At 38.2% G+C, this 27368-nt stretch overlaps 1 protein-coding gene across 1 annotated transcript; it reads left to right on the forward strand.

The window, feature by feature from the left end:
- Positions 1-1665: 1665 nt before the first annotated feature.
- On the forward strand, positions 1666-24928 carry LOC140792878 (TSL-kinase interacting protein 1). Its single transcript, XM_073144103.1, has 14 exons — positions 1666-1825; positions 2645-2883; positions 2967-3049; positions 3130-3177; positions 17101-17210; positions 21501-21585; positions 21703-21970; positions 22187-22357; positions 22476-22579; positions 22829-23067; positions 23177-23543; positions 23635-24042; positions 24141-24257; positions 24351-24928. The coding sequence occupies exons 2-14, from the start codon at positions 2790-2792 to the stop codon at positions 24513-24515; spliced, it is 2259 nt and encodes a 752-aa protein (XP_073000204.1). The 5' UTR covers positions 1666-1825; positions 2645-2789; the 3' UTR covers positions 24516-24928.
- The last annotated feature ends 2440 nt before the right edge of the window (positions 24929-27368 follow it).

Consider the following 27368-nt stretch of genomic DNA (forward strand, 5'->3'; position numbering starts at 1 on the left):
TATCTGGTGAATATTTTCCTCGACTACGTGGACTGCTTTTCTACAATCGATCCAAATTGGGAAGCGGATGTCGGACCATAACAAGCCCTACTAGAGTAGACTAGAGGTGATGGAGAGGTTAGCAGAAGCCCAATGTGGCTTGGCTCGGGCGACATTACCGCGAGCATGGTTGTCAAGTTCAACCGCATGATTATTGCCGACAGCTTCAGTGGGCCTCTATTGGATGGCAATCATGTTATAGCGTGGATGGCTATTGAAAGTGGCTTTTCGGCCGATGCGGCAAGAACCAGTTGCCATGGATTAGGTGCGGGTGATCCAAGGAATGTGCTAGCGGTGGTGGCTTGGACAAAAAATGCCTAGATCACTGCTGGTGGAAAAGTAGGGTTTTGAGCCCTAATTTCTACTACGTAAGGATGATGACTCATGAACCATCACTAGCGGTTGCTCCAGCATTGCGGTTGTGGTGGGATGGGTCTACATGGGTGGATGGAGCTCCACCATGTCCGACAGAGGAGTGCTTGTGACAATTTGGACTTTCTTACCACGGGGAGGTTGATTTCGCCGTGGTCGGTGGCGGTGGCGATGTAGGTGGTGGGTGGTGTTGAGCTAGGATAACTACTATCAAGGCTTGAAGAGACTTTTTAATCCTCTTGGTGCTCTCTTTCTATAATTCTTTCAATATGTCTATAAACTTTACTAATGCCTTTGCCCACATGAGTGGTTCATCGACGGTGGTTGCTAATGACGGTGGTGGTGGAGCCGAAGAAACTTCCAAATGAACGGAGATGAGTTCCTCGTCCTCCCTGTTCCTTCTTTGTTCGTCTTCCTTGACCTCGTGTTAACTATCTGCCGAGGAACGGTGACTCTAATACCACTGTTATGAGTTAGACATGGACTGATCTATTTGTATGAAAATTATGATATTTTCATGAGAGGCGGCCTCAAGAGTTGGGTTTTTTTAGATCTAGCTTGTTGTGATTCCGATGTCGGAGTGAAAAGTTAAAATTAAATAGTGAAGAAAGGTCGAATCTAGACAAATTTGTAAATATCTAACGTTGCGGCAATTATCGGAGGGAGTCAAACGGCCAAAGGTTGTGGGGACGACTGTAAAGTAGGATGGCTTGTAGAGGAAGATGGTGGTTAGAGTTTAGAAGCTTGAATTAGTTTTAGGGTTAAGATATACTCCTATGAACATAAAGACAATCTAATAACTACGATATAATGATAAGTGCGAGATAATAAAAATAATTAAACTTAATATCATTCAACTCATGATAATTAACCCATGAACACTCCTATATATAGGAGTAGAGTCCTAATGGATCATATTCACATGTGAATTATCCGCTTTATTTCAAAATTAAAAATAATAAGTAAATTAGACTAACTCGACTGGACTCCTTTTATTTTAGGTCAAGTATATTTTGAGTCAAGCTGGACTCAAGCGATAAGAAAATCAACTAATTTTCAAGCTTGATGTAAGATTAGAGCATGAAATATTGGATCAAGCTCAGCTTAAAATTAATTTCGAAACTAAAACTTAAGCTTGGCTCATTTACAAACGAGTGGAGCTTGACACCTTTTTATTTGTTGAGTAGATCTAGAGCCATCTTCATCGCCGGTTATATAGCTATTCATTTTTTTTATAAGGTTTTATTTATATATATCGAGGAAATAAGGAGGAAAAAAAGAAAAAAGAAATTGTAGCCCTAACCCTAAATTCCCAAATCTGAAGCTGTGCGTTCTCCGTTCTTCCTTGTCGCGGACGATGGACGAGCCGTGGACCGTCGCGAAGGTTGCCGGTGACCAGTTATAGTTGCAACGGGTATTCTGTCGTGCTCTTTATTAGCGATTATATAGCCGTCATTGAAGTCTTCCCTCTTCTCGTTTCACGTCCAAATCTCCAAATTCCTTCTATCCGGTAACCCCTCTTGCCCCTTTCCTTCTTCACCCATGCCCTGATCACCTCCTTTCCCATTCCTCCGCTGCTCATAGGAGTAGATCTTCTGCAGCCCGAACTGCTGGACATTCCTGCTTCCCTGTATCACACATTAGAGAGAGTTAAACATATTGGGAATCATGTTGGCTTTAATTTTCTATGTAAATTATGATCACCGCCAAATTTACTTTCATGAATCATGACTAGTTTGATGAATTGCGTTGCTTTAGTATTCCATAATCAATACTCTGTGACACAAAGTAAATAAATGAATAATTCGCTCTCTATATATCATCTAGACCTTTTAGCATATGTTAGTTGTGATAGATATTATATATACATACAACATAATTTCTAAGTGCTAGGGGATGCTTGTTATGATAGATATTGTATATACAAATACGTATGCGTATGGTTGTTGCTGCCCTTCTGTGGACCTATCTATACAATACCGATATCTCTGATTGCATACTGCCTATCTCATATATTTTCTCTTCCTTTTTAACCTAGCTGTGTGGTTATTCTTTCAATACTGTATTATGCTTTTAATGCTTTACTAGATTTGCTTATGTGCATATTTATTTTTCCTTGTGCTAACAAATAGTATATGCTTTGTGACCTTCCACAATTTTTTTTCTCGTTAGGTAGTGCTTTTTTATTTTTAATAAAATCTGATTATGCACATCCTTTTATATATGTCACCAGGTTTCCAGTAGTTCTGTGGACCTTGCTTTAGATGATGAGTTTTCATAGATCATTACTTGAGATCAGGATTGTGAAGATATAGAGATTCGCTGATGTCTTTAACATCCATGTAAGATTGATAATTTAATTCTCACGTGGTAAGGAAATGCAAGCTCCATTAGCAGAAAATGTTTCAATGAAGGAGATAGAGTTTACTTTTACTACATCCTCGTCTGAAGCTGTCCTTAATCAGAAGCCTGGTGTGTGTTATTTTTCTTTTCACTTAAATACATGATTTATCCTTTTCCTGTTGTGGTGTATGTTCACACTGACTTTCTTATAGCCAAAAAACCAACAAGGCAATGGGCTGCTTGGACACGCCAAGAAGAGGAAAACTTTTTCAATGCATTACGACAAGTTGGGAAGGTCATATACTTTCTGCAGTTGTTATTTCTTATTATCTTCTAATTATTGACAATTGAACATGTGGTTCTGTAATTTTGCAGAATTTTGAGAAGATCACATGTCGTGTTCAAAGTAAAAATAAAGATCAGGTATATAAGTTTTATAGGCAAGATGACCATTTCCTTCATATATTGCTAAATGACTAGCCCCCATCAAGAGTAGATGATATGCACTTATAGCTACTTTGGTCATTTCTTATTTCCATAGATCTGTTTTGGTCATTTTACTTTTCTGTCTGGTGCCTAGTGTTTGCATTATCCAAAGTTGTAGGAAATGCACTTCTAACACTAGCTGAAGTACATCTATGATATTTTAGTTTGACAAATTCAACTATAAAATCATAAAAAACATAGCTACTGCATGTGATATGACTATCTTTTGGTCCACCTATTACATATGTTAAAACATGTTAAGCTTTAGAACTCTAGTTTCAATTCTTAGAGATTCTTTAGGCATAATTGGAAATTTATGGTAACTAAGAAGATAATCTCAAAATAAATGATTAGTAAATATAAAGAAGTTCTCTTCTTTACAATGGGTGTGCTTACAACTATTTTTCGTGTATGTGTTTTAGACATAGTTATTGCAGAACGTACTTTGTTTGAGGGCTACGCTTGTTAGATAGATACATAAGTTATATCCTCAACTATCTGTGATGTATTGTTATAGGTAGGGGATAATGCCTATTCACCAATTTCCTATATGAGATATCATTAAGCTTGTTAGGTAGGACATAACAACTAAAGGATCAATATATGTACTTTATTAGTTATAACCAATAATAATCACAAGACAATTTGTGCATAATTTATTACGGTCAATTGCTTGTTCTCTTTATGCCATTTAACTTTATTTGTGCAATGCCTTGAGTCAACTTTAAGCGTATCTTATCTTGTTTCCCTCTTCCGATTCTTTGGTCTTCCTCTTCCCCCTTTTGGCACTTTTATGAATTGAATTTTGTGAAAATTGACATGGGTACATGATACAAACATGACAAAATAAATAATTGCCCAAGGAACAATGATTTGATGCATTAGGGATACAATAATATAATAATACTAAACAAGTTTATAAAGTATGTCTTAATAAGGTGAGAAATTGCAGTTATAAGTTGTGATAGTTAATAACCAAGAAAGCATCACTAGATTGTTCGGCTAACAAAAGATAAACATTAAGATATAATTTAGAGGATTAGGAGATGGGATGTGTTCTCTCTTATCTTTCCAATTTTTTTCTCTAACCCTAACCCTAACCTCTTTTCCTTGATTCCTCAATATTCTTATGAAAGAGGATTTGAAATGTACTACGCTCTCCTTTTCATGTTAGAACTCGGATGTTCTACTTTGATAGGACAACGTAGTGGAGGGTGAGGAGATCTCTTAAGTAAAATCCTTCTCTTTTGTTGGAACATATTTTCGTGTTCATCATTCCCGAAAGGGTTGGAGAGCCAGAAATGTTGGTACGAAATTTTTCTTAGTAGAATTTCCATAGTAATGTTATTGTTACGATCTAGGATAATGATGTTGCAACAATCTGAAGATCAGCGCAATTCTACTTAGAGCGGAACTTTCGAGGAGAACTAAGGGAGATCTAGCCGTCCAATAGATCTGTAACTTTGGCAGATTGTTCCTCTTCAAGTGAGGAATTCAATGCAACTGAGATCAGGTCGATCGGATAAGTAGATCAAAAGTTATGGGAAAAATACTGACCGTTGGTCAGATGGTGGCGTGGTAGACGTAATTAATGGAATAGGAAAATAATGGTTAGGTTTTGGGAAAGATGATAGTGGCAATGGTGGGGTAGAGCATTAAGCTTGACGAAGGGGAAGAGAGTAGACCGATCCTTGAGAGGCAAGGGGGCACAGTCAGATTGAGGTAGGAAGGAGAGGGCGTCCAATGTTGGATGCCATTGGAGGAAAGAGAGGGTTGGGAAGGAGAACTTTAATATTTCATCAATAATCCTCAATTAGGTTGCTTTCCACATATTTAAAGACTAACCTAACAAACAAAATAATCAAAAGATAACCCTAGGACCATATAGTTCGTCGATTGCGTTCGAACGCAGTTAATATGTTCTTTGTTTTTGCAAACGTGTGCACGCGTTTGACAGTCGTGTTCGAACGCGACTGCCAAAAATCTTATTCTTTCAAAATAAAAGTTATTTTTAAAACAAAAATCAGGCCCCAAGCCATATCTAGTTGAATCGTATCAGCCCACCTCGCTTCCCCGACCTTGCTCTAACCCCCTTATGCATGGGTCAGCAACACTTGCGCTCCTTTATTCCTCGAGGAGAAAAAAGAAGGCATGGAAAGAGCCGCCAATTCAGCTCCAATCGGCTTGTGTGAAAGAGCATCCGTCGCTTGATTCTTCGTTCCCTTTTTGTATTACATCTCATAGTCATACCCTAAAAGCTTTGTCACCCACCACTGCTGTGCCGGTGTATGTATTCGTTGACTCATAAAATATGACAAACTTCTCTAGTCAGTGCGGATGATGAAGTGGTGTTCCACCAAATACGGCCTCCACTTTGTCATGACGTGAAGAATCGCCAACATCTCTCTCATAAGTTGAGAATTGTGATTTATCGGACAAAGCTTTACTCAAAAAATGCTATAGGTCCGCCCCCTTGCATTAGGACAACACCTATTCCCACTCTAGATGCGTCACATTCAATAACAAACTCCCTTTGGAAATGCGACAATGCCAAAACTGGGGTTGAAATCATAGCAGATTTTAATTCTTCAAAGGCCGCCGTCGCTTTGTCGCTCCACACAAAAGAATCCTTCCTTCAAAGGGTGGTAAGTGGTGTTGCAATTTTACTATATCCAGCAACAAACCTGCAGTAGTAGCCTGTTAACCTAAGGAACCCACGCAGCTCGCAGACAGTCTTCGAAGTCGGCCAATCGGTCATACTCTTCACCTTGCTTGGATCGGCCGCTACACCTTCTACGGAAATGATATGCCCCAATATTCTACCTTTCTCTCACACCACAAATATTTAGATATCTTGACTTTCAAAGAGTTTTCTTCAAATAGCTTTAGCACTTCATGTAAATGTTTCAAATGATCTTCAAAACTTCTACTATACACTAAGATATCATTGAAGAGCACCAACATATACTGGCGCAAGAGTGGCCTAAATATGTCATTCATTTAGCTTTGAAATGTTGTCGGAGCGTTGGTCAATCCGAAAGGCATGACTCGAAACTCATAATGGCCGTCATGAGTTTGAAAAGCGGTCTTGTGCACGTCTTCAAGGTGAACTCTGATTTGGTGATATCCAGCTCTAAGGTCCAGTTTGCTGAAATAAGAAGCCCCTGTCAATTCATCCAATAACTCTTCTATCACCGGTATTGGGTACTAGTCCTTGACGGTTATGGCGTTGTGTGCTCGGTAGGCGACACAAAAACGCTATGAACCATCCTTCTTATGCACAAACAACCGGTAAGGAATAAGCATTATTGCTTGGTTGAATGATTTCTTGTCCAAGCATCTCGGCAACCAGTTTTGTTATCTCTTCCTTTTGGATATAAGGATACCGATAGGGACGCACATTAGTCGGCTCAGCTCTCGGTACAATGGCTATCTTGTGGTCTGAATTTCTACACGGCGGCAGTCCTTCTGGCTCTTCGAACAATATAGAGAATTCAGATAATAATTATAACAATTCTTGGGGTGTACCCGAGCTTAAGCGAGGCTCCGTTTCTACTGGAGACATTTGAAAAAGACAGGCCAACTCCCTTGGCCGTGGTAGCCCCGCCATAGGTTGCAAGGTGGGGTTAGATTGTGTTTTCACCCTATTTAGCCGTACCATCTTGCCATTTCACTGAAATATCATTCACATGTTGCGAAAGTTGAACATCACCGGTCCTAGGCTTTGTAACCACTGAGTGCCTAGGATAAGATCAGCATCTCGCAAGGCAAGTGGATACAAATCAACAATCAATTTGTCCTTGGACCCGAATTTTCACTCGACGACACAAACTGTCAACTTTCAATTTTGTTCCATCGCCAATTGCTACATTAAATGCATTGGTTGGTTCAGCTTCCAACCCAATCCTCCTCAGCAAGCGCTCATCTAAGAAATTATGCGTGCTCCTCGAATCAGTGGGATATGCACGCAATGCTTCTTGACTAATCCGTCTACCCGAAGCATCTTCGGTGCAAGGGTTTCGGAGTAGGCATGTATTGAGATTTCGGCTTGCATATCCTTCTTTTCAGACGCCTCCAGGGCCTCCGCAAGAGCTCTTCCACAATCTTTTTTCGGCCAATTCCTCCTCCTGGATCATCTTGCCCATCAATCAACATGACGCTCCCCGTCGCTTTAGCACACCAATGACCGGGTGTAAAATGTTCATTGCATCTGAAGCATAGGTCTTTTGCGCTCCGCTCCTCCACCAGGGTAGGTGTGAGAGTTCGGACAAGGGCTCTATGGTTCCCCTTCACATCAGCGGAGGGTTGGAGTAGAGCTCTCGGTCCTAAATTTCCAGCAGCCATCATCAGAGTCAATGTTGCAGTACCAATTGCTTCAGCTGGCCGATAAGGCTGTTGTGGTTCTTGGATGGACCATGAGTTTTTGCCTTGGTTCTTCAAGCCCTGGTGCTTCCTCTTCGTAATGATGGCATCCTCGTATGCTTCCTCTAAGGTTCTTGGGTGCAAGGCTTCAACATCCGCCCGCAATTCACTCCGCAGCGTAGCTAGGAAATTAGATTTCAGCAAGGTGTCCAGCTATGGTGGATCACAACGTGCGCTAATCCGATCAAACTCTTCTTGGTATGCTATAACTGTAGTTTGTCGTACCGTCTTGGTGAGAAGAGCATCAAAATCTTCATATCCGGCAGCCCCAAACCTTTTTCACAATGCCTTTTGTAAGGTCCGCCCATGCCCCAAGCTGCTTGTTCCTTGCGGCGCCCCGGTACTAATGAACGGCTGGCCCTTCAAAATAGAAACTTGCTAGCATCATCTTGGAGTCTTCCGGCGTTCTTTAGAACTCAAAAAATTGTTCGGCCCTGTATATTCAATCAAGAGGATCGCAACATTGAAATTAAAAAAATCAAGGCATACCGATTGACCCCATACACCAAAATCATTGTTAGGATCATAGCCTTGACCCAGCCTAGCTGCAGGAGGGTGTTGTTGCTGTCGATATGCATCCCTTCTCCACTGCATGAGATCACGTCGGTGTTCCACCTCGTCATACTCCACCTACTCATCATCTTCATGTAAAGTTCGCACCTGAGCCCTCCTTGGGTTGCGCACCAATCTAAGGTTAGCCGGGGCCTTTCGCGCTATGGGGTGTGGAAGAATCAGCTCGTTGTGGTGGATGACATGTCCGACGATAGGGCTAGCCAGACTCGATGGTTGACGCCGATGTGTTGAGGTCTCACCGCGTTCCAACATCAATCCATGAATCGCTTCGTGAGTGGCGCGGTGGTCTATGGTGTTCTCGTTGCTAGCCTTCACCAATCTTTCTAAGATCATGTTGGGCGGTGCCAAGACAGCCATCAATGCCTTGGGGTTTCAATGTTTGCAGCTTCCTTTGTTATGTTTAGATCTTCCATTTGCCTTCTAGAAGCCATCACTTGAGTTGTCATTATCAATGATACGTCCATGGTCAGCCTGGCTCTAATACCACTTGGTACGATATGGTATAATGATGTTGTAACAATCTGAAGATCAGCCCAATTCTACTTAGGGCGGAACTTTCGAGGAGAACTGAGGGAGATCTAGCCGTCCAGTAGATCTGTAACTTTGGCAGATTGTTCCTCTTGAAGTGAGGAACCCAACCAACCGAGATCATGTCGATCAGATGTGTAGATCAAAAGTTATGGGGAAAATACTGACCGTTGGTCAGATGGTGGTGTGGTAGATGTGATTAATGGAATAGGAAAATAATGGTTAGGATCTTGGGACGATGATGGTGGCAGCGGTGGGGTAGAGCATTAAGCTTGATAAAGGGGAAGAGAGTGGATCGATCCTTGAAAGGCAATGGGGCACGGTTAGATTGAGGGAAGAAGGAGACGACGTCCAATGTTGGATGCTGTTGGAGGAAAGATAGAGGGTTGGGAAGGAGAACTTCAATATTTCATCAATAATCCTCAATTAGGTTGCTTTCCATATATTTAGAGGCTAACCTAACAAATAAAATAATCAAAAGATAATTCTAGGACCATGTAGTTCGCCGATTGCGTTCGAACGTGGTCGAACGCAGTTAATGTATTCTCTGTCATTGCGAACGTGTGCAGACATTCAAACGATGCGTTTGAACGACGTTCGATAGCCACGTTCGAATGACGTTCGATAGCCACGTTCGAATGACGTTCGATAGCCACGTTCGAACGCGACGGTCAGAAATCTTATTCTTCCAAAATAAAAGTTATTTTTAAAACAAAAGTCAGGCCTCAAGCCATATCTAGCTGAATTGTATCAGTTATAAAAAGTGCATGATGGGTACGTAGCATACAAGGGGTTTTACTATATGCAGTGGGTAATGAGCGCCATGGTGGGTGACATGTGCCCAAGGCATGGTCTTGATAATATGAAGTAAATTTACTTTTCTAAATCTATCTAACTTCTATGTAGTCTACATGAAAGACATATAACTATGTAATTAAGCAAGTCTATCATAATATCACCTTAAATAACCTAATTAAAAGTTAGCAATTCATTAATAATCAAGAAAAGAAATATTTTTGCTTGTCTGCTTCTAGATATTTAAGACAAACAGACAAGCATGGATTTCTTACTGCAGGCATTACAGGAATTCCTACGGTCTTTGCACTGAATGGTGGGGAAGAATGAAAAAGATGTGAAAAAGAAGGAAAATCTAGTAGCATATAATGAAAAAGTCAAACTTAAGAATCGGGCAAGACCGGTAAAAAAAACAAAAAAAGCAAAACATGCTAAATAAGAAAAAAAGTGTGAAATCTAACCAAAATGCTATTTCGGTCCGCCATATCTGGCACCACCTCTGTTTCAGCCCGCCAATCGGGAGCTATGGACCAAAACGCCATTTAGGGCTGCTACACTAAACTTCAAACTGTTTTTGGAACATTGTGCCCTAGTATGCAGAGGATGGAGAAAATCAAGAGGATGATGAGATTAACTTTGGGAATGCAATGTTGAGATTGGATCCTTAGACAAAGGAGCTTGATGCTTTAGGAAGGAAATAGTCTGGATAAGATTATTAGGCCTTCCTTTGAAAAGATGGGAGTGTTGATGAGTTTAATAAATTTGTAGCTCCTTTTGGTGTTATGGAGATGGTAACAATAGAACCTTGTTACGTGCAAATCTCAAGGTTGCTAGATTGAAGATCATTTGTCAAGATTTTAGATGATACATTAGAAAGTGAAAGTGGTGGCTAGTGGTTGTGTATATGAAGTATTATGTGTAGTGGAATGGATCCAAAGTGGGGCTAGAATGAAATAAATTATAAGGATGATTACGTAGGTGAGATACCGACACTTGGCATGGGGTGTGCCACTGACATAATCTCGTATTGGGCTCTGACCTATGTCGATCGGCATGGGGAGCGTGCTGGTCGATGTTGCCCATGTTGATTGACATGAGTAGATTTTTGTGTGTCATTTGAAACCCATTAAGGACCAGCAAATGGTGGGTCTTTTTGCCAACCATTTCCAAATAGAAAAAGTTGAAGTTGGAGGAGAAAGATAGGGGAAATAGAGGAGATTTAGGAGGTATTTAAGATATCTTCTTCAAATCCTATTAAAAGGTAAAATTTTATTTCATTCTCTCAAGTTATTTTCTTTATTTTATAATTTTAAAAACTAATTTCGGGTGTAAAATGATACATATAGCTTATTTTGCTAGATATCATTTGTAAGATTTTTTCTAGTATATCTAGCATTTTGGTGTTAGATCTACAGAAAAATACCCTTAAAATTGTAAAGGACAAAATGGATTTCCTCTAATTTTTGCCCCAAATTTAGAGACATCCAAAAATAGGACAAATTCATTCAAATTGGGTTAAAATTGTTATAAGAACATGTGAATTTGAATCCAAATTTTTTACAATGTAGGCTTTGCTATATGTAGTCAAACCACAAATATGTATATAAACCCTAAAAAATATACTAGAGGCGTGCCTGTAGCTTGCTTGTGCTAACGGGGTATTGGCACGACATTCCTTGATCTAACAAGTAGGTACTAAAAGAGGACATGTAGAAGGAGCAATAGAAGGTTGGAAGAGTTGGGAGAATTGGAAGTCACCCTTTGGCACATAGGACAAACGTGCTAAATCCTCTTTCAAGGCTTATTTTGAGAAGACTTGTCATGCTGACCGGCACTTGTTGTGTCGATAATGGCACGACACTTTGGCATAGGGTGTGCTAGTGGCACACCCTTGTGCAGAGCCATGCCGACTGGCACAGGTGCATGCTGAGCTGTGCTGAATCGGCATGGCTACGTGCCTTCTGGCACCGCATGTGGAGCCTTTTTTTAAATTTTTTTAAATTTTCATTAATCATCATCAAATCAACTTTAGTTCCCTTGCATGTTCAATATTCATATCATATTATATCATAGGAGAATTAAAAAATTCATATTTATGTGAAGATTATGTAAGATGTTACAACAAGCAATACTATCAGTGTAGTTGCTTAGCCCATCTTATATCAATCACCTTCCACTATTTCTTGTGGCCGTTACCAGTGCCAATATTCTTTTTAGAGGAAGTCTATTTCAGATTTGTCGTCAGTGCCAACCATCCAAAAAACCTTGACAAGGGGCTCGAAATTGTAATACAAAATTCAACCACATTCTGAAATTCATTTCCAAGCATAATCTTTGTTGGTTTCTTACCAGTGACTCATTCCTTGAGTTTCATCTTATTGACTTCAGTAAGCTCTTATGATGTCAATATTCATCTCAAATTATCTTTTTGCCTCTCAATGATTTATAGTGCAAGAAAATGAGTAGCAAAATGAGTAATGTCTGATCTAATAACCTCTCTAATTTTGGTTCAAATTTAAGACCCACCTATGGCTTTAGATGAAATTAGCAATCATCTAAACCTGGGAAATTGTATCTTTAATGTTCGATTCCTTTGATATGCCCTCCAACATCAATCAATATACCAGTGTCATCTTCTGCATCAATAGTTTCGTAGCAGCCTTGTAGTTTGCCCTATTCATCATTCCTGCTCGAACTATGCTATTTCTCCAATTTCTTCCACCCATCATCCATCAATTTAAAAATATAATAGCATTTTTGAAGTAACTGATAACATCAACCGACTCCAAAAGACTATGCCAATGGAGGAATACAATAAGAAATTTATAGTATTTCTTCTATTTTGAGCTGCTGACTAGTCACACATCAATGTGCGTGAAAATTCATCCCAATATGGCTTCAAAGAGCCATTATAAGTCTGTTGCTCCTGTACCTCTATGTTGAAATACTCCTGTACCTCTATGTTGAAATACTTATTAGAAATTTCATAATTAAGCAGAGCTACACTAGTCTTATCCTCTTGTATTGCGTCTACAATAGTGTGATAATACAGGATTGCCAACTGAATTGAACAGGATATGATTGTAGAAGAAGAATTTAGAAATAGCTTTGCTGATCCTGTTCTTCACATTCTTTATCCTCTCATTGTAGTCTCTATGGTTGTCTGTGTCCTCCCTCACCTTCTGCATAGGTAGAAATTGGACCATTATCACAACATCCCTGTCTCAGCGAACCCCCCTAATGTTAGAAGATCTAGCCCCATCTAGGCTAGGACCTGCACTAGTATTTGCACGACCACTGCTTCCTCCAACATGAACAGATGAAGAGCAACACATCTCCTGCACATATGTCTGCCTACTAAGTTTTTTGCAATTCTCATGTCCCTATTTTCATTTTCATCACTGATGGAATCATCATCTTCAACCTCAATTTGTGCCGAATTTAGCATCAACCCCTTACGGACCATCACGGCTCTTTTTTTTTACCTTTGTTTGTATTAGTCCTTCACATTTATGTAATCATGAATTTGTAGTCTCATCTTATTCTTAGAATACAAATTTGAGGTCAATGTTAGCCGAATTTTTCGAACCGTGGAACTACTATAAAGTAGTTTCATTAGAAGATAAAAGAATTTTATTTCCGGATAGTAATTTCTATGTGAATGCAATATAAGATGCTAAAATTATTCTCCATTTTAGTTTCTACATTGTTCTTAACTTTGGCAAACTTTGTTGTTTAGTTAAATTAGATAAACTATCATATAATTGTAAAATTGACAATAAGTGACAAAAGAATGACAAAAATATGGTTTATATAAAGGTTATTAAGGGGAGAACTAATGTGGAGTGAATGACAGAGAATATTTAAATTTCATGTTACTCCATTTTAGTTGCATAGAGGACAACCAGACAAAATTATAATGTTAAAGACATTTTATGTTTTCTTTGAAGGGCCTTTTGCATAATTGCCAATGGAAAATTTTCAAATACCATAGATGTCACTACATTCCTCAAAATATCTTAATTGCTATAGAGATAAGGAGTGAAAACGAGTCGGATTAACTCCGACCCGACCTGCTATTTGACCTAATTCGGATTGGATCCGGATAAAAAATTTCTATCCGATTCGTATACAGATAGAATTTTTGAAAAACACCCAGATACCGATTTGGATACGGGTCGGATATAATTTTCGGATTCCGATATGGATATCGAATATCCGTTTACCTGTATATTTTTTTGAATGATTTATAGTTTTTAGTTTACTTATTTAAATAGTGAATATTGATATTGTTACTAATGATGTGTTATATATTATTTGTAGAGATTAATTTCTCTATTCGAAAATTATCCGTATTTGTTTAGTTAGGATATGGTTTTAAATTTTGTTATCTGTCCAATATCCGTATCCAAACTAAAAATATGGATTCGGATGTGGGTTACCCTTTTACACCTCATTGGAAACGAGCCATAAACTATCTAATGCTAATCGATATCATAGTACAGGAGGATCAAAATTAGTATCTAATATTCGTGTATATTCTTCTAAAAATAACCATAATGTATTTTTTAAAAGAGTGCAACAAATTCAATGGAAATTATGATTTTTTAAAGCAACGATTACCGTCCATAAAGCATGAATACGGATACGGATATGACACGATTTGGGATATGTGAACGACAAATCTTGAAAAATATGGATACACTATGCTTAGGTTATGTAACTTATATATGTATATATTTATGTGTACACATATATATTACTAGTGTACTTGCGATTTCTTAATTAAGGTATAGTATATTATTGTTGTGTGTGATAATTTTTCTAAGGGGACCTTCAAATTATCTTACCAGCAATACCAAAAGGTCCAATATATTATATAATATGTTACTAAGATATAAGATAAACGAGCGAATTCAATCTATAAGTTATAGAGAAATTTGCATATGACACCCTGCTTTTTAACAAAATTATAGTTTACACTCTACATTTTCACTTTTTGCAAATTGAGTCTTATAATTTAGCGAATATGTGTAGAAAACACTTTGCTGTTAGATTTGTTAGCTAAAATCAACCGAACTTCTAGGTTAAGTTAACTATACTAAGAAGATTTTGAAAATACTATCAACCAAGTTATACTTATCTAACTTATACTAACTCAACTCAATCTAAATAAACTTAGCCTAACTAAACCCAATCTATATCAAAGGCATTTTAGTTATTCTAAAAAGAAAATATCTTTTAAGTAACGAAATATTCTCATAGTGTTAGTTCAAATTTAACCCAAGGTGTTTTTTGCACATCGCTAAATTATAGGGCTCGATTTATAAATAGTAAAAATGTAGGGTGTAAACCACAATTTTATTAAGAAGCAGGGTGTTATATGCAAATTTTTTTAGATTATATAGATCGTAAATAAACGCGCATTGAATGTTTACGGAAAGGAGACTTCACATATGATAAGAAATGAAACGTCATAGTCTCTTTAACTTTACTCATATTCATAGGAATCTCAGAAGCATCCACAAAGTACCTAAGAAGTATTCGATGATAAGTACCCACAAGGACCACAACATTAATTTTATTTTTAAAATAATTTAGATACTTTTAAGGAAGTATTTGATGCATATCTTGAAATATTTGATGAGTCTTGTATCAGATATGGCATCCAACACGGATACAACAAGAGTATGTCTATTAGCCGGGCATCCTAGCATTAATTGACGACAATAGTTAATTCAGTTTAGGGGCAAAATTGTTTTTAATTCAAATCATTAGAATAGTGATGGGTTTTTGTACTGAAAGATCGGCTATGGAACGATTCTTTTAAGATCTGGATGTAATACAAGAATCAGTCCGCGCAACCGTGGAAAAATATTCGTCAAATATTCTCCGGTAGTCAAAAAATTACGAAACTAAGTGGAATCAATTCGTAACTTTTTGATCTACAACTTTCATATTTATGCCCTTCACAGATTCGAATTGCAACTGTGACTAAAACACGAAATAATGTGGGTGATAGTGGTGGTGATGGGTGGAGTGGATGTTAGGGTTATGGATGGGTATGGAGATGGAGGTGGATGGTGGATGTGATTAAAGGATATAGATGAAGGTAACGAAGTGGTCGAAATCCTAAAGAAGAGGGGTGGCTCGACAGTCGAGGGAGATTAGAAGTTAGGAGAAACCTTGCCAATATTAGAGGTGGAAGGATGGTGAAGAAGGAGGAGAGAGATTAGGGTAGATAGATGATAGAGAGGTAAGAAATCAATATTCCAATAGCATAATGAATTTGGCTGCCATCCATATATTTATAGAGGCTAGCCAATAAGTCCTAAAACAATAAGTAACCCTAATTCTAGAGGATTCTCGCCGATCGCGTTCGAACGCGCCCGATTGCGTTCGAACGCACAAAAAGCATTTCTCGTATGTGCGAACGCGATGTAGGCGTTCGAACGCGCCCGACCGCGTTCGAACATGCATTACACGTTCTCTGTATTTGCGAACCTGATGCAGGCGTTCGCAAGGGCGTTCGAACGCGATCCCTCCTCCGTTCGAATGCGACCTACATGAATTTTATTTTAATAAAAATAAACAACTAATGCAGTAAGAAAAGATCCTAACTAAATGTATCAAATAGCTTGAAGGTAGATCTACTAGTTTAACGCTATCTTTAAGGTTCAATTAAATGATCTATCCTTTTCATTTTTCAAGATTTACATAATTTATGAAAATAATTGGGGAAAAAAGAATTTCATCAAATAATTTCTACTTATGCAGAAGTTTTGCCCAAATTTATAAAATTTGGATTGCAAATATCCATATTGAGTTAATTTTACATGTTACTATGCCAGTTTTGACCCAGTTGAATAATTTCAACATCTTAATTTTAGAATTTTGAATATTTGGGGCAAAATTTGGTGAAATTAAATTCTTTCTTTGGTTCCTACATTTTGAAGATTATTTTTCATAGATCTTACACTAGATCTATGTAGAATGATTCTTATATCTAGCTTCATTTTGCTAGATCTAGGATGATTAATCTTGGATTTGGATTGTAAACCAATGAAAATAGGAAGACAAAATAAGAAAAAATACACCTTTTGATAAGACTTGAAGTTCCCAACCTTGGATCAAAATCTTTGCCTCTTCTAGATCTCTTTTTTCTTGTCCTCTTCTTTTCAGCTTGGGTAACAAATGTGTGAACAAAGAGACAACAAAAATGGGTCTCGTTGAGTAAGATAAATGGTTAATGAGTGGCATTCGATATGTTCCACTCGATAACTTAACTCGTATCGAGCAATACACTTGATACTGACTGCACGAGATCTACCGACACAGCAAGTGTTGGTGATCCTTGCTTAAAGAAGGTAGTGGCATATTTGATATTATAAAGGTTCCAATGGCGATTATTTGGAAAAACCCTTATGAGAAATACTTCAGATTGCAAAATTTCTTGAGAATAGCATTTGAGCTTTGCAGGAACTCATTGTTGAGTCAAATTGCTCTAAGAATTTAATATCTACAGTATATGTTGATGTGCAGGTAAGGCATTATTACTATCGCCTCGTCAGACGCATGAATAAGCTGCTTGGTCCTGGATTTTATCTTGATGCAAAAAACTCCAAGGATACCAATGCTGCAATGCTTCGATGGTAACTTCTATTATTGTGTCTGATTAGCATGGTAAATTAGTTCATGGCTGCAAATAACTTGTATTAACGTGTGCTGTTATCTCTCCTTAGTAATCATAGAAATGAGATTAAAAAGATTTTTGGTATCTTAAAATTGAATGATTAAGCAAAGGTTAGCACTTACCAGCATTGCTGCTCATTGTCCACATGTTCGGTGTGCAACTATACACATTTGATGTTTCATACATTAGATTAGCTTCCATAACTTAATAGCTGATCAAGTCTAATATGGCGCTGCTGAACATGCAAATGTGTGTAGGGTGTACACTTAGGCCTATATGATGAATGAAACCCTCCTTGATTCTTGCACATTGAGAATTAAAAGTTTGAATTGTGGTCATATACATTTTTGACAGTAACGATCATTTATTTATTATATTCAAGCTTTGTTTTTTTTTTGTTTCAAAGGCATTAGGTAGCTTGGTTCTTTGTAAATTGTTTTCCAAGTTGGTTTCTAAAATATGTTGTCTTTGAATTATGAATTGACTCTTAGATGCTATCATTTCAGCATTGCAAGACATTACTTTGTATAAAGCACATGGGGGTAAATGGCTGATGTGGCTTTGGATAAGAAACATGCCAATATAGGAAAAAGAGTAAGATACACATATCTATGGCCAAGGATAGAAAAGATAGGCATAAGTGGATCCCTCTTTCCACCTCGAAGTACCTTTCCTCTACTAACATGACTAGATAGACAAAAGAGGGAAAATAACCCACCAAGCCATGGGGAAAAGACACCTAGATCATGCAGAAAAAACATGGAATCCACTACAAAAGAGAAGAGAGGAGAAAAGGGAGAAGAAGAGAGAGGAGATGAATGTAGATTTCCACGAGAATAATATTTTATTCAAAAAAAATTATGATAAATTTTTCTTCTTTTCAGAATTTTCCTCAATTCTATATAAGAGATGAGATGACATCATATCGTAATCTAAACAAATGAGAATTTTTCCTAATCCAATCTGTTACTAAACTAAGAATTTATTAAACTCAAAGTCAACCAAATCCTAAGAAAACTTATTAAAAAAAAACTACAACTAGATCTCTTAGATTTTAGTAGTTTTGACCAAATAAGATCCTATATAAATAAATCTAATTTTTAGGTAAAAATAATTAAATACATCTGAGAGTTGACAAAGAAATTTTGCCATCAATAGTTGTGAAATATTATGTCCATCCATCTTGCAAGCACAATCATTTTACTATAGTATGTTGTCAGAGTTTAGCAATTGCCATGAAACCCATTGAATTGACAATCCTAAATGCAAATAGAGAATAGCAAGGCATCATCATCTTGCACGGTTGTTACCGTACTAAATAATTACCAAGCTCCTTATTTTGCTAGATAGATTGTTCACCCTGCTTAGCACTAGATATAAGATGATAATCCGAGCAACACTAGACTTGGTGAAATATGATCGAAGGTGTCCCTAAAAATCAACTGCAGTAGTAAAGCAAATAATATTCGGGTGAAGATCTTTGTCAATGGAGGCAATCAAATATGCCCAATACTATCATGAGTAGGGGTGAAAACGGGTCGGATTAAGTTCAACCCGACCCGCTATCCGATCCGGATCAGACCGGATACGGATAGGAAAATCCTATTCGATCCGGATTCGGATACGGATACTGATAGTCATTTACAAAAATGCCCGGATCCGGATCTAGATACGGATAGCCTTTCAGAAAAAAATTCGGATCCAGATACGGATACGGGTATAGTTAATTTTATCGGATACGGATTCGGATAACGGATATCCGTTTACCCGCTTAATAAATACCCAACTAAACCCTACCCTCTACTCATCTTCCGTCTAGCCATCTCTCCCAAATCTCCTCGATCCAAAAATGCCCGCCGCCTCCATCTAAAATCCATCATCGCCATCACCGCCCTCCCTCCTTCGACCCTCCCTCGTCGAGCTTGACCCTCCTCCATCGGCTCTCCCTCGTCGAGCTCGGCCCTCCCTCGTCAAGCTCAGCCCTCCTCCACCGGCCTTCCCTCCACGGGTCCTCGAGCTCGATCCTCCCTCCTTGAGCTTGGTTCTCCCTCCCTCCACCAGCTCTCCCTCCTCTAGCTCGGTCCTCCCTCCCTCCAACCTTAAATTTTTCCCCTCTGCAAATAGCCATTAGAGAACACTTTGTAGAGTTGCAGTCCTGCTCCACGAAAGGACCAGTAGGGCTTAGATGGAACATTGAGGACGTGGGGGCACCAACCACCAGTAAGGAGGAGCTCTAAAAATTGGAGGTCAATCATAGAGGTGAATATTATTGGCCTGTTGTTGCATGAACTAATTATCCATTATTCCTACTACTTGGAGGATTTTTCAAAGTGCATTCAATGTGTAACCCTTGGTGTAGACCATTTCATCTTGTGACAATTTATTATTATTCTTTTTTTTTCTTTCCCTAAATTCATATGATTATATTTGAGATGTTTTAGAAAATGGCTATGAATGAAGTAATGAATTCAATTGTATCATTTCATTCATAGCCATTTTCTTTTTTACTATCAGATGAATCAATTGTATTACAGTAAGAGCATAATTTGATTTTTCTTGGAAATCTTATTTATCTGTGCAATTATAAAATAGTGTATTGCTGGAAGAGGAGAGATTTACTTAAAAAATATTTTATATTGTTCCTTGTTGTCACCTTATTATAGTTAGAAGCCACGTTTTCAAAAATATTTTATATTGTTTAAAATTTGATACATATCTGTTTAAGATCCGAAAATTTATCCAAAAATTATCCAATCCGTATCCGAAAACTATCCGATCTGTATCCGAAAACTATTCGATCCGTATCCGAAAATTATCCGTATTCGTTTTCTTAGGATATGGTTTTAATTTTTGGTATCCGTCAAATATCCGTATCCGGATAAAAAATATGGATCCGGATATGGGTTGAGCACTATCCGATCTGTATCCGATCTGTTTTCACCCCTAACCATGAGCCTTCCAAATAGCATATTCTTTGGAGACATTAAATAGCAAAAGAGTAAATTTGTCGAGATGCTTAAAGAGATTATGACCATCAAGTGCACTCTCTATGGAGGAAGACCAATATGGCCAATTAGCAGCGTTTACAAACATTAAATCAGCGGAAGGAAGGTAATCAAGGGCTGGATTAGGATTAGCCGTTTGGAGCAGTAGTAGATTCAAGCAGTGGCAGCTATCATAAGAAAATAGAAGCAATAGCAAGCAAGTAGAAGAAGTAACAATAGGAAAAAGGAAAACCAAACCAGCAAGAAAGGGATGGGGGAAGATAACACAATCTCTTCCCATGCTTGTAGGTGAGCGGTTGTCATTTTTGTTGCATGATCAAGCTCTCGAATCACCAATATGACTAGAGGTCCAAGGAAGGTGATAACTTCGATGGCAGGAAGCACGTTGGGTTTGATAATGACCACCGGTGTGGGCACAGGCTAGTGTTTCGGATTTGGATCAGCCGTCGACAGTGGATCCTTACCGCAGGGCAGATAGCGTGAGCCAACTGCAGCACTAGATCGACATCCTTCTCCGTGACAAGGTTTGCGTCGCGCTCAAAGTTGCCTACGGAGGGGAGATTGACGTTGGACTCGAGATTGACTTTCTCCACCATTGATAAGGTCTGCACCGCGCTTGATGTCATCAAGGGAGAGGAGATTGATGTCTCGCTTGATATCGACTCTTGCAAGGAAGCTGGCGAAGGAGGAGAGGGAGAGGGTGGATACGCTGGATTGAGATGCTGTTATGCCTTGACATCAAGCATAGCCTTTTAACTCGGAGGATGGGGTGGGCTTTGATACCATGTAATGAGTAGAGAAGCTCTAGGTCTTTCTTATTAAAGTATAAATACATGGTACATGGGGTAGGTTATCCCTCCGGTATAATATAAGAGTATACATACATTAACCAATAACATCATGAATGTTACTGTGGGCAAATTGACATATACATTGCATTCTGAGGTAATGAAATCTTTGGACAAAAAACTTTCAAATGAGTGGTTTTCTACCAAGCATATGGAGCACCATGTGGGGATTTGAATATCTTCTTGTAACTGGTCATACTTTTTGGATGAACAGATCATATCTACAAGTTACTGTTTGAGTTGAAGGATCTTTTTTCCTCATTCATAATTTTTATCTACTTGCATTCATCAATCCTTGATTTACATTACTCTTGCTAGTCATACTCCTTTTTGTGATGTTCTCATGCTTGCACTAAGTTGAGAAACACTAAATATTAATTAGTAGTAGTTCTGCAGGTGGTCTTTACTTGAGAAATATAGCTGTACTGCATCAAAATTGCATTTGAAGCCTCGGAGGTTTAAAATATTTGTAGAAGCATTGGTAAGTCTGTCATTACTTTCCTCTTTCTTTCACATATACTCACTCAGAGACATGCTAATTTGTGGAACTGCGAATGCAAAAGTTTCAAGCATCTAAGTAGTACATTTTTCTTTATAGGAAAATCAACTTCTAAAGGACCGCAATAAAACTAGAAGGAAACGTCCTCAGGGAGATATTTATTTACCGTCTCCATCAACTCCAATTCTGAGCAAGGCACCAGCGAATGATCCTCAACAGGTGAAGCTGCTAGCTTTTGGTGCTCAAAACAGTATCAAGATCGGCGTTACTAAAGAGGCATCCTTCAAGCGTAATGTGGATCTCAACACAAATTTTGGTAAAGGTGATTTACATACAATGCGAACTGTGAAGCAAAAGAGACGAGCAGGTGATTATAATTTAGCATTTCCAGGTTTGAGCAATCATATTGATATTTTTTGAAGTTATGCTACTTGTTTTCCATTAGTGATCAACTGATCATTGACTGCACCACACCCAGTTTAATTTCATGATTGCGTTGGTTGTATTAAAGAATAGCTCTATATATTCTAATTCTTGAAAGGGGGATTAAATATTTCTTCTCTCTTTTCTATTGATTGTTTAGGAGGCATTGTTGCATCTACTGCATATAGAAGATGGGAAAAAGCTGCAAGGGCAGGTGTTTCTTTGGTTGCTGATGCTGCCGAGCAATTAGAACGAGCTAGTATTAGTCAGAACTGTTCATTTAATTCAGGGACTCTGAATTCATTGTCAAATGATATGTACTCCAGTAATGGTAAAGCTTCAAACTGGGTTTATTGTAACAAATGGACTTGGCTCAACTTTCACTTCCTCAATTTGAACTTTTATATGATTCATTGATTGTTATACTCTATAGTCTCATCCATTTGCAGGGATATGCCCACATCAGATAAAAGAAACAGTTATACAGCCATCTGTGAAGTTGAAGTTGCAGTTATTTCCAATAAATGAAGCTACTCGCAAAGCACTGGAAAAGGTAGTTCCTATTTCAGCTTATAGTATGATATTGCAATATGAAGTACTCTCAATTTCTATTATAATCCCTATTTGTTGAAAAAGGTTTTTGAGAATGTTTGGCAGTTACCTATTCCTTGGAGACATCAATTATCCCTATTATTATGTCAAGTATATGAATGATCTTAACATTTGGATTAGCAGTATTCACTCTTTGTATACTTGTACTTGTACACAAACATTTTAGTTTCTGACAGCCTTCATATAACAGGATGCACATAATCCACATTTAGAGCTCACTTTAAGTGCTCGGAAAAGAATAACATCCGTACTAGAACATCTAAATCGCAAATGGTGCAACTCAAGCATAGCATGTGGAGAACTAGTACTCTTCCCCTATAGCATTCAGCAAGAGGATTTAGCAAGTCATCAGAGGTGGACTATGAAAGATACTGTTTCAGCAGCTGATGTGTTTGTTAGTGTTGGTAGTCCTGCCATTTTCCGTCTAAGGTTCGTAAATTATATAGAAACATATTCAACCAAAAGTATCTGCATTATCAACTTGTACATGCAGTATTTATGGGTGCTAAATGTCCTTTTTATGTAATTTCTATGTAAGGTATGGTTGGTTCTCCAGCACTGAGATTGGGGCGGATATTCCTGAAGTATGTTCAGCTGCTCTCCTTGTTGACAATCTTATGCACACTAAAGCCCTTCAAATTGGATGTACCATGATAGATGATCTTGATACAATTAAAGCTGATCCTCCAGCCCTCAATCATTTCTCTAAAGAACATTTTGAGCAGTCTGATGATCAGTTAGCCTCAGCAGTAGTCCCTCTTACATCATTTAGTTGCCCGACTGACACATTGATTGAGGTCAACTCTGCAGAATGTAAGGATAATCTACCGGAATCCTCTACGAAGACACCATCCTTAATTGGAGAGGTTGAAGGACAGAGTACTGGAAAGCAAGAGGATAATGTGGTATTTCTGTTTTCTCCCTACTTGTAATTAAATCAAATGGATTTTCACATGCATTTTTCTTGATGCATATTTTGGTTCATCTGTATTGTAGGTTCTTCTTGGAGCAAAGTGTGACTCAATGTCAACTCGGGATTGGGCTGATAGTCTTACCGACATAAGCATTGGAGATTTACTTGCTGAAGCATCAAGAGCTGCTAATTCAGATTGTATAAATTCCTCTTCTGGAAGAAAAGCTCCTTGTTGTGAAGAGGTCCCCCTCAGTTGTGATTCATTTGATGCTGCTATTGCTGCACATTTATCTGGTCACCAATCGGCAACTATGTCCACTCAGATATCTCATTCAAGTATCTGGAGTTCGGAAGAAACATGTGATGAGTTCTCCTTTAGAACAATACCAGCTTTCAAGCAAGAAATTGTAAACCCTTCTACCGTAAAAACAAACAAAGCCAGCAGACACCTTGTTTCTACAAATTCATTAGGATTTCAGGGTTTTCTTGAGGTTTGTTATGATGATTTATTGATTTAATGTCGTGTCTTACCAATTGAAATTATTGCTGCAGTTGTCTAACATGGTTCGATGTTATGTACCTTCTTTAGGGTTTTGCTGGATCTGTGCCTGCTGAAGATTTGGAGGATGAACCTTTGTCTGTCAAGGATTTCTCATCTGAAAATGACAGCTCTGCAAAAGATCCATATCTAACCGACATATATTGGGTATTTAACATTATCCTCTTCTTATGAGTGAGTGTGTGCTCATAGTTCACAAATATTTCTGATAGTGATCTGAGTGGAATTCTCTCTTTGCAGCCAGATTCTTTAGGACCATTAGACTTGGAGACACCTTCCTTCAGATACCAGGGTCAAGAACTGGTCTTTGGAGATAGTCTTGGAAGTTTGAGCCGTTTAATGGCTAGTAGCTTAGATGCGTTTCGGAATCTGTCGTTCTTCAGTATGGAGAAAAAAGAGTCTTGATCAAGTGAACCTTGCAAGGGCATTTAGATCTCAAATGGCACAGCTGGTCGTATTTGGAGATGAAATATTATAGGGGGTTCAAAAGCCGATATGATATAGACTAGTGAAGGTACGTAGTTCAGTCAGTGAGTTGACTATGAAGTGGTTCTATCCTCTTTGAGCTGATCGAATCTGAGTGCAAGAAAGAGTCATTACCATCTTGCTCATTTGTTGTACATTAACTGACTCAGCCTGTTGTAAACAAACCACCAGGAGGGTTCTGTAAACTGCCCGTCTTCAACCCGATAACTTGTATACTAGTCCTTGTCTAACATCTTGTACAAAAACACACTAACGATCAAGTTCTTCATCGTTGGCTTTATGAGTACATGAGCAACAAATCTATAGTTGCTACAATTAGTTCATGTCTTAAATTATTATCTCAAATAGTTTCATCAAACTTGGATATATTCACCAGGGACGAGCTATCCGTTTGTGACGTTACGGCTCATCATATTCTAAATTTTTATACATCAACTAATCATGGACAGCGGCTCTCTCGATGACAGTTCCTAGTGCTCAACTTATAATACATGAAGTATCGACGGTTAGAAAATGCACTTAATTTATCTCTTTCCTCCCAAACTCCTTGTTTTTCTTCAATCCTCCTACCTTGTCCTTACTTTCTCCTTCCTCACAAATCGCTGTTTAATAGCGGCCGATAGCAGAGAGAAATAGCTATGCGGCAGCATAGGAGACCCGACTTCCAAGCAGGAGTGGGCTGATAAGAGGGAGAGAACGAGAGATAATAGAAGAGAATATATTCTCTCCTAGCTTGATATTCGAGAGATAAGAGAAGGTAAGAGAAAAGTTAATTACCTTTTCTTTTTTTCTCTCCTCACTTTCTCCTCTGTTCTTTCCTAAATTAAAGATAGGTATACATTATAGATTTACTATACACCACAAAACTTTTTGTCAAAAGCTTAGTGAAAAATTTAAAAGAATCTGGAAATGATTTGTCACACACTATCAACATAATAATATATTAATACAAAATAATAAAGCATAAAATAGACAATTGCAAACATGAGGAAGCACGGAGCATATCTAAGATTGAACCAATCAGTAAAACCAATAGTAGCAGTTATAAGAATGACCTATAGATTGCTTATATTCACTTGTAATGGTCTGATCATGAAGGTGCAATCGTTACGGATACTTACGCAGTGATGGATATCGGTTGGCTTGAGAGGGTGGCCATAGTGGAGGTGGAAAGGTGGTGGTAGCACTTAGTGACAATGGTGGTGGAAGCTAATTAGCAACTACTCTTAATGCAAAGAAAATAATTCATTCATCCAATTATGGCCCAATAGGGTGCATGCCACATATCTTAGAGACGGCTATCCTAATCGAGTTACAAACTCAATTGATTGACTTGACTCGACTCAATTGACCCTTGCCCGGTGAGCTCGGGTCTAACTAGCTCCTAATAATCAAATGCAAAATATGGGTTAGACCCTTGGGTCTAACCAGTTGCAAATTACTTACTAAACACTAACAAAAAATCTAAATAAATAAAAATGCAAGGTCCTTATTGTAAACCGCAACTTTGAACCCCACGTTCCCCAACTCCTGGCTTCAACTTAGCTTTGTTAGACCGGAGCAGTCCACCACACCTTCACCTTGCCCTTAAGGTGTCGTGGAAAAGAAGCTATCGATTACCGCCCATTCTCCGCCACTATTCTTCGATCTAGATGCTGAGGACCAATAGTTCATCTCAGCTTGAATTACTACCTTTCCGGTAGGCGTAGATGGTAATTCAAATCTAGAGAAGCCATCAGCCTCAAGCAGTTGATATTACAAACCAGATCTAAACCATTCTAGACATAAAAAAAATTATGAGATTTTGCGTAGTGGTAGCCTCATAAGTTAAAGTTCTAATGGATTTGGTTTCATGTGAATCAAAAGTCGGGATGAAAAGTTAAAAATAATAGAGTGGAGGAAGATCAGAACAGGGCAGAATAGTAAATATCCGATGTTTTAGCGGTCGTCGGAGGGTGGCGGAGGGCCAAGGGTGGTGATGGATGGCCGTAAAGTAGGATGGCTGTTGGAGGAAGATGGTGACTAGGGTTTAAAGAGGAAGATGATGACTAGGGTTTAAAAGATCAAAAGGCTTCTACGGTTATAATCTACTCCTAAAAGGATAATGATGATCTAACGGGTATATAAAAAGATAAAGATATAAAGAATAATTTGGCAAAATTCAAATTCGTTCAATAATTATTAACACACGTCCACTCCTATTTATAAGAGTAAACTTCCTAGTGGATAGCATTCATATGCGGATTATCCAATTTATTTGAAATTCAAAATAATAAGATAAAATGAACTAATTAACTTGACTTGACTTAACCCATGGTCGGATCGTAACAATCAACCATGCTTCTAACACCTTGTCCATAAGAAGAATAGTCTGTCACATCCATGTACTTGTACAACTTGACTTACTAATAATTAAATGCAAAATATAGGTCAGAATAGGTTTGATCGATTACAATTGACTTACTAAACACTAAACAAAAATCTAAATAAATAAAAATGCAAGGTCCTTATTGTAAACCGCAACCTTGAACTCCACATTCCCCTACTCCATGCTCTGGCTTGGCCTAGTCAAACTGTAACAATCCACTACGCCTTCACCTTGCCCTCAAGGTGCCGCGGAAAGGAAGCTGTCGAGTACTGCCTGTTCTCCCTTGCTGTTCTTTGATATAGATGCTAAGGACCAATAGTTCATCCCAACTTGAATTACTAGCTTTCGGTAGGCGTAGCTGGTAATTCAAATCTGGAGAAGCTATTGGTCTTAAGTAGTTGATG

The sequence above is a fragment of the Typha latifolia genome, chromosome 7 (assembly GCF_019914945.1).
Source record: "Typha latifolia isolate L0001 chromosome 7, TyphaL0001v2, whole genome shotgun sequence".
Lineage (NCBI taxonomy): Eukaryota > Viridiplantae > Streptophyta > Magnoliopsida > Poales > Typhaceae > Typha > Typha latifolia.